Below are 7903 nucleotides of genomic sequence, written 5' to 3' on the forward strand. Positions count from 1 at the left end.
ATAGAATCATTAATGATGGAAAAGACCTTTAAGATCATCTAGTCCAACTGCCAACCCTTCCCCACCATGCCCACTGACACGTCCCCCTGTCCCTGCCAAATACCAGACTTAGTGATACCCAAAGCTTTATTTATCTGAATCTGCTGCCACAGGATGTGAAGGGTGGCTGAAGGGCTCTGCAAATTGGGGACCTTTTGTCGCGAGCACTAATGGAGTGAATGGGAAAAATTTCTTCTCAGAAAGTGTGGTGAGGCACTGGCACAGGCTGCCCAGGGAGGTGGGGATTTACTGCCCCTGGAGGAGCTCAAGAAACATGGAGACGTGGCACTGAGGGATGTGGTGTGTGGCCACAGTGGGATGGGATGGTGGTTGGACATGGTGATCTTAGAGGTCTTTTCCAACATTAAGGATTCTATGATAAAGAATGGCAACAGCCCCTGAAGCACTTGGGTGTGAAAAACCCACACAAGACTTAAAATGATTTCAGAGTAAGTTTTATTAGAGGACACTGGGGAATAGTATTTTTTCTCTCTCCTTTTTTTTTTCTTTCTACTTTTAGTCATTAATAACAAAGCTTTTTCTCACTTCTCTGCTGGCCATCATAAGCTGAACTTGGAACAGGCACTGCCATGTGACATCAAGGGCTAATTGCTGCAGCACAGGAAAAGTGACTGTTTCCCTGTGCAATTCAAGGCAATGTTTTTTTGAATGCTCTTTTGTTTGTCTTGTTCAGATTCTAATATTTTTTTGCTAAGAACATTAAGTTCCGCAATCTACACCAGAGAGCTGCAGTCATATCAATTTCTTAATGGCTGTTCATGAAAGACACATCTCACCAATCTTTAAATGCACTAAATGTTATCTTGCAAAAATCTTCCTCTTTTGTTACTTGCTATCACAGATATCATTACAGAAGTTTATTTATGAACTGGTTCCAGTGAGCTCAGTTGGGATCATCACTGGGAACATCTTAGCTGGGATGAAATATCCCACGTGTCTGATCTGAGAAATTCCCAGGTGCTTTACAGGGGAAGAGAGCAACACTAATAAGGTAAGAAGTCACACTGCAGGATTCTTCAGTCACCACCTGGTAACAGCATAGAGATGCTCTGAACAAAAGCACCTCATCCAGGCTGGATGGGGCTCTGAGCACCAAATGAAGCTGTAGGTGTTTCTCCTCACTGCAGAGGAGTTGGACTCAATGGCCTTTCAAGGTTCCTTCCAACACAAACCATTCTATGATTCTCTGATTAATAGGTCCCAATCCCAACTCAAATTAACCATCAGTGCTCCAATCATGGACAATATGTTTAAAGTTCTCAGGCTTTAGGTCTCTATTTGAATTAAAGCTTTATGAATATTCATGCCTGTTTCATGAAGGTACAGTTCTGTGTGATTTAGCGCTGGCAACTGACGCAGAGCTAACAGGTTGTTGTTTGCCAATCTATTTACACAAATAGCCATCACATTTTCTTCAACCCTACCTTAGGAAGAGTGCTTGTGATGTAAAAGACAGCTCTAATTTCCAATGGCTGTTTATAATCCTTCCACCTCTCTGAAAATATTTTCACAAATGGGAGAAAAAAATTAAAACCAGCAACCTCTGTCTCTGTATATCTACTTGTCTGTGTTGTCTGTGTGCTGCTACTGAGAGACTAAAAGGATGGAGGCTTAATGTCAGACTGCTGCTTGAGTGTTTAAATACCAGCAAAGCACAAAAATGGACCCAGCGGTAAAGACTCGGTCATGCAAATAATAGAGACACATGCAGAGAATCCCTCCTGCCAGCAGACCCAAAGTCAGCTTGACCAACACAGAAAGCAAGCTCATTCCTGGCAAGGCTTTGCTTTCTTCCCTTTGGAGTCTCCATGCCATTAACATCAGTTTCACACTACCAGCTGTTGAGCTGGGCTTTTCAGTACAACCACAGGAGTTGGCACAGTCTCTGCTTAGGCCAGGATTCCATATCCTCCCACTTGCCTAGATCCAGTCAAATCTATGTGTGGTCTGTATCCATCTCCCAGGGCCACCATTTAGCTCACAGCTACTATGGGCTCAACTGCAGAGATGTCCATCTTTCCTAAGTGGCTGATGGAGGCTGAGGCAGGGACATGAGAGACTTGCAGCCTCTTGAAGAGGCTGTTTTCAGGCCACGCCACTCGGTAGGAAGGGACCGTGGAGGGAAGCCTCTGTTCTGCAAGGCTTGGAGGTTTTCTGCAGATGTTGAGCAAAGCCTTCAGTTCTGCCCGGAAGCTGTCATTGAGCCAGCAGTAGATGAAGGGGTTGTAGCAGGTGCTGCTCATTGCAAGCCAGTGAAAGGCGAAGTAAAGGGCATTGTTGGAGCGGATGGTTTGGCTGGAGAGCAGGACGACGTAGCAATTTAAGGGAAACCAGCAGATGGCAAAGAGGATGACAACGAGCATCAACATCTTTATAGTCTTCTTATTTTTTTTGCGAAGGGCGAAGTACTGCTCGGTGGTGACATCCCCAATGACATTGCGCAGCCAGAGCTTCTTGGCCACTGTCGTGTAGGCAGCGGAGATGATCAGCAGCGGCAGGACGTAGAGCAAAACGAAGGTCGTTAAGTCGAGGTACTTCCAGAAGAGGTCAGCTGGCTCGGGGAAATCTGGGATGCACAGGCACCGAGTGACTTCCTCACTGCAAAGGGAGAAATAGCCAGAACCTCAGAACAGTTTGGGTTGGAAGGGACCTCAAAGCCCACCCAAATGCCAACGTATAGAAATAGAACGACTATTAATAGAAGTGTCCTAAATAGAAGGACAGTTCCTGAACTTCGTGTTCTAATTTGTATGATTAGGGTGATAGAATAAATATTAAAAAAATAAAATAAAATAGAAGAGGATGTCAGCCATCACAAATGGAAATTGATGTAAATTACAAACTAGCCCCCTTTCTGGGTAACCTCAATGTGTGTTCAGGGCTTTCAATAGAAAATTCCAATGCGTAGCCATCGGGAACTTGGCCTCCAGTGAGACTAGAGGAAAATACACCAACATAGGAAAATCATCCTTACCTGTATTCAAAAGTAAAGAGTTTTTGGTAGATAGCATGTGGGAGGGAAAAACAAGCTGCCATGACCCAAATTACAGAGACGTAGATAATGCCTTTTGCCATAGGTAAGCGAGGTTTCAGAGGGTGCATTATGACCTGTTCAAAACAAACTAACATTCAGGCTCGTGTCATTTCAGGAAATAATTGTATCAATTTTTTGCAGGCTTCCATTCTTATATCTATTACTAGGCACGGACATTCAGCATGCAAACCATGCTGCCTCCTCTCAGCTCTCACTGCCTACAAGTTGCACATGAGTATCTGAAATAACCCAGGAGTAAGGAAAGGCAGATCCCAGTCCAACCCTCGAACATTGTTATTTTAGTCTGAGTGACAAAAACAGGGCATCAGTGGGCTTTACACACGTATTCATTCCCAGATTCTGTTTGCTTAAAAGCAAATTAAGGATGGAGGCATAGTTTGCCTCAGTGACCAGAGGTCCATGGGGTTGTGAAGTAGCAAGAGCTCCTCGGAATATTTCTGATAATGGGAACAGCTAGATGTTAGCAAGTGAAAAATATCACCACCAGCAGCCTGCTTTGTGTGTGTTTGGGGTGAATCCAACCTGGTAACACGTGACTGCTCCCAGACCTGATCCCTCTAGCAGCAGCAGCAGCAGCAGCAGCTCTGCCCTGCTCATGACAAACACCAACCCTCTGCATCTCACGTGGAGTGAAATGTCCCAGGGCTGCCTGACACCAAGCAGGACATCCCCACACCCACAGCACTGGGGCCAAAGAAGCCTCCCACAGGGGACAGCTGCCTGTGTGAATTCCTATCAGACATTATGACTTCATCTTGGCCTGAGTGCGACTGGATGACCATCTGCAGAGTTCCTGTCCCCAGATGGGAGTGCACACGTCCCACCTCACTGCAGGTGTGGAGCTGTTCTCATCTAACAGCAAAGAGCTGCTCCACCACACTGTCAGCCCTTCATGCATCTTACATTAATCTGAGAGCTGAGAAGGGAAGGACATGGGATCACACTCTCTCATTTTAATCACACCCTTCCAAGCTTTCCTGCTCTGTGCTCCAGTGAGTTCTCACCTGGTGCCTGTCCACGGCAATGGCTGTGAGGGTCAGAGCAGAAACGTGGAGCGAGCAGTACTGCGCGAACCTACTGACATGGCACATCCCCTTCCCAAATATCCACGTGCTGTTCACAAAACGAGCCTGGAATCAGAATGACATTAGCACTTGTGCCTGTAACCACATGCTTATTAAATGAGCAATCTCCCGTGGGGAACCTGCCTTAGCAGGGGGATGCACCAGATGAGCTCCAGAGGTCCCTTCTAACACCTATGATTCCACCTCCGGCACAAGACTACTTCTGCTGTGTAAAAATGCCTTAAAATTGCAGTTTCTTTCTGCCTTGAATCGTTGCCAGACTGCTGAGGCTACTAAAACTACTTCAGTGTCTTTATGGCACATTCTCCGTGTCCCAGCAGGTCACCCCAATGCACCGAGCTGCAGACACAGCCCCCCCAGCAAGAAAGGCCTCTGCCCCCATCTTACCAGTGTAAAAGGCGTGTTGAGAAGCGTGATCATGATGTCAGCCACGGCCAGGTTGACGATGAACAGACTGGTGGCGGAACGCAGGCGTTTGCTCTTGATGATGACGTGGCAGACCAGGACGTTGCCGAAGAGGGAGAAGATGATGATGATGGAATACGCCGCGATGAGCAGAGCTTTGGCCGCCACATGCTGCGAGTCTGCTCCGTGCCGGCTCCTGCCCACAAAGCTCTGCCAGTCGGCCAGCGTGTCGTTATCCCATGGAAAGAACCCCGAGATGTTTGGGATTTCCAACATCTCCTCAAGACTTCTGTTGAGGGGGAACTTTCCTGAGGTCGGGAAGGTGTTCACGAAGTAGGGGAGGGAGAGCCAAACGAAACAGGAGAACATCTCTGGCAGGCTGCTGCGTGCTTCCCCAGGGGAAATAACTCAGGGCAGTGCTGTGGCCGGGCAGCAGTGGCTCTACAGGGGCACACGTTGCTGCCAGTGATGCACTGGCATAGCCAGGGGAGCGGGGCTCCTCTCTCTCCCGCTCAGCTCCTCATCACTTTTCTCCTCCAGAGGAGCTCTGTGTCTTCGCACAAGCTCCCAGCCAGCATTCCTGCCCATTGGGCTGCATAGCATTATTTCTGCTCTGACGTGCTGCAGTTCTGCACAATTACACTCCCCTCAGGCGTCACTCCAAGACAATCACAGCTGCACTCTGTACAGCAGGCAAAATCTGTCTCTTTGGTTCTCAGCATCCTTCCTCAAGAGCAGCACTGCTCATGCTGATTTGGTGCTGCTTATGCACCAACAATGTGTACAGGGGCTGTGCTGTCTTCCAGGCCACATTTCAAAAAGAAGTTCAGCTTTACCAGATCAACAGGAGAGTTCCAGCCTATTTCACATCACTACAAACTAGCATGGAACAGGGGCACAGCACAGAAAATCACGCACACACATACTGGTGAAAATACATGCATGCACAAGGTGTCACCCCATGAGTGTAATGCACAAGGTGTCACCCCATGAGTGTAAGCTGTGGTTTAAGGGTTAGGAGATTACCAACCTACCAGCCCCCACATACCCCTCCCCTGACACAGCTCAGTGCAGCTGCCATGAGGCCTCACACACTGTGCTCTCCACCAGAAATACCCACCTGGCAGCAGATATTTTCTCAGAGATGATTCATTTCAGTAATCCGCAATTTTGCCAAACCATTACAAGCTGATAGCATTCTGTAATGCTTTCCTTTCTCAGCCACGAGAGAGATTAGAGATATACGGCAGCACTCCTCCAGTAGGCTGACATCCACTGTCATTACTAATGAACTCTCTCCCAAGACCTCAGGACCTCACCTACTTTGTCTAACTTCACAGGAAGAAATGGCTTTCAATGCCAAGGGATGCATTTAGATTTAAAAAATACCTTAATCATAGAATCACGGAATGACCTGGGTTAAAAAGGACCACAATGATCTAATTTCAACCCCCCTGCTATGTGCAGGGTCACCAACCACCAGACCAGGCTGCCCAGAGCCACATCCAGCCTGGCCTTGAGTGCCTCCAGGGATGGGGCATCCACAGCCTCCTTGGGCAACCTGTTCCAGTGTGTCACCACCCTCTGTGTGAAAAACTCCCTCCTAATATCTAAACTAAACCTCCCGTCTCAGTTTAAAACCATTCCCCCTTGTCATATTGCCCTTAACCCCTCCACAAGTTGCACGTTTTCCTGTACCTCTTCCTGATGTGGCAACCAATCTGCTCTCTCTCTTTCTGAAAAGACAGGATCCCAGTAGGATGTGATATTTCTCCTTCAAACATTCAGCAGAGTTGAAAGTTTTTATGTGATCCCAGTGAAAAGAATATACATAAGTTCAATAGTGATAGAGTACAGTTTGGTATCTGCTTCAGCTGACTTCATGGTGTGCCAACATCTGCATCCATCATCCAGTGTCTGCAAAAGGAGAGAGCTACACAGAAATATCAGGTATCTGTGACCCGAGGCATCTTGTAAAATAAAAAAAGTATTTAAAAAACACCTGAAACAAAGATACATGGCTCTCAGGCAATTTATATCACCACAAATGTCTGCTCAATAGCTCTTTCACCTGAAGTTACAATTTAGGAAAAGAGGAGCAGTGAAAACAGGCCATAAAACAAAACAAGAACCAAAACAACCTACCCAGACACTCTACAAAATGGGATTTGGAAACATTCAACTAAAGGGGTAATTAAACAAAACCAAAACCCCACAAACAAAAGCACTGCAGAGGTGCACACCCCCACCATATCCATGGAAACAACTCCTCATCCAGTGCGGGTCTGCCAACATCTGAGCCTTCTTTGGGCAGCTGCACTGCAAGTTGCACGAGGGAGAAGTGACCTTTCAGAAACTATCCAGGGGAATTCCCTGAGAATTGACACTGACTCTGAGTGTCTTATCCTTGTGGAAATGAAAAAATAAAAGCACACTGATGATAAGAAAGATCCTTCAGCGTTAAAAAAAAATACCTGTGTCCAACAGGTTGCATTTTTTGCTTCCAGAATGAAAGATGCTGTTTTCATCTTCTTAAAGACAATTTGGGAATGGCTGCAGTTTAACATGACAAAAAAAATCTTTGAATCTGACAGCTCACTCCATCAGCCACCCGGATGAAGGAACAGAGGCCACCCTCATTAAGTCTGCTGATAATACAAAGCTGGGAGTGGCTGACACACCAGAAGGCTGTGCTGCCATTCTGCAACACCTGGACAGACTGAAGAGTTGGGCAGGGAGGAACCTGATGAGATTTAACGAGAGTAAGCGTAGAGTTTTGCACATGGGGGGAATAACTGCATGCACCAGTAGAGTTTAGGGGCTGACCTGCTGGAGAGGAGCTCTGCAGGACCCGGGGGACCTGTTGGGCACAGGTTGGCCATGAGCCAGCAGGGTGCCCTGGTGGCCAGGAAGGCCAATGGGATCCTGCAGTGCATTCATAAGAGCTCAGCCAGCAGGTTGAGGGAGGTGATCCTCCCCCTCTACTCTATGCTGGTGAGGTCATACCTGGAGTGGCGTCCAGTTCTGGGCCCTCTGGTTCAAAGAAGACAAGGATCCCCTGAAGGAGCCCAGCAGAGGGCCACAAAGACGACAAAGGGCCTGGAGCATCTCCTGCATGAGGAAAGGCTGAGTAACTTGGGTCTCTTCAGCCTGGGCAAAAGACAACTGAGAAGGGATCTGAGAAATGTTTATTTCAAGGGAGGTAGGCAAACGGCCGAGGCCAGGCTCATAAAGAGGTAAAAGTATTCTAAAAAACTCAATGCCTCCCACTCAAAGAAGTTCATACAATTGACATTCA

General features: G+C 47.2%; 1 protein-coding gene across 1 annotated transcript; it reads right to left on the reverse strand.

Annotated features, from left to right (window-relative positions):
• Positions 1 to 488: 488 nt before the first annotated feature.
• GPR83 (G protein-coupled receptor 83) lies at positions 489 to 5543 on the reverse strand. The gene is made up of 4 exons (XM_052671233.1): positions 4588 to 5543; positions 4120 to 4245; positions 3035 to 3168; positions 489 to 2658 (listed from the first exon to the last, which is right to left on the reverse strand). Exons 1-4 carry the CDS (start codon positions 4972 to 4974, stop codon positions 2034 to 2036), a joined length of 1272 nt encoding a protein of 423 aa, XP_052527193.1. The 5' UTR covers positions 4975 to 5543; the 3' UTR covers positions 489 to 2033.
• Positions 5544 to 7903: the final 2360 nt, after the last annotated feature.

Source organism: Tympanuchus pallidicinctus, unplaced genomic scaffold, assembly GCF_026119805.1.
Source record: "Tympanuchus pallidicinctus isolate F22 unplaced genomic scaffold, pur_lepc_1.0 scaffold11, whole genome shotgun sequence".
Classification (NCBI taxonomy): Eukaryota; Metazoa; Chordata; class Aves; order Galliformes; family Phasianidae; genus Tympanuchus; species Tympanuchus pallidicinctus.

Coding starts and splice junctions, on each gene's coding strand:
- GPR83 (XM_052671233.1), bottom strand. CDS start 4,974: ATGTTCTCCTGTTTCGTTTGGCTCTCCCTCCCCTACTTCGTGAACACC. Junction 4,246..4,587: donor TCAACACGCCTTTTACACTG/GTAAGATGGGGG, acceptor TTCTGATTCCAG/GCTCGTTTTGTGAACAGCAC. Junction 3,169..4,119: donor TTGCCGTGGACAGGCACCAG/GTGAGAACTCAC, acceptor TGTTTTGAACAG/GTCATAATGCACCCTCTGAA.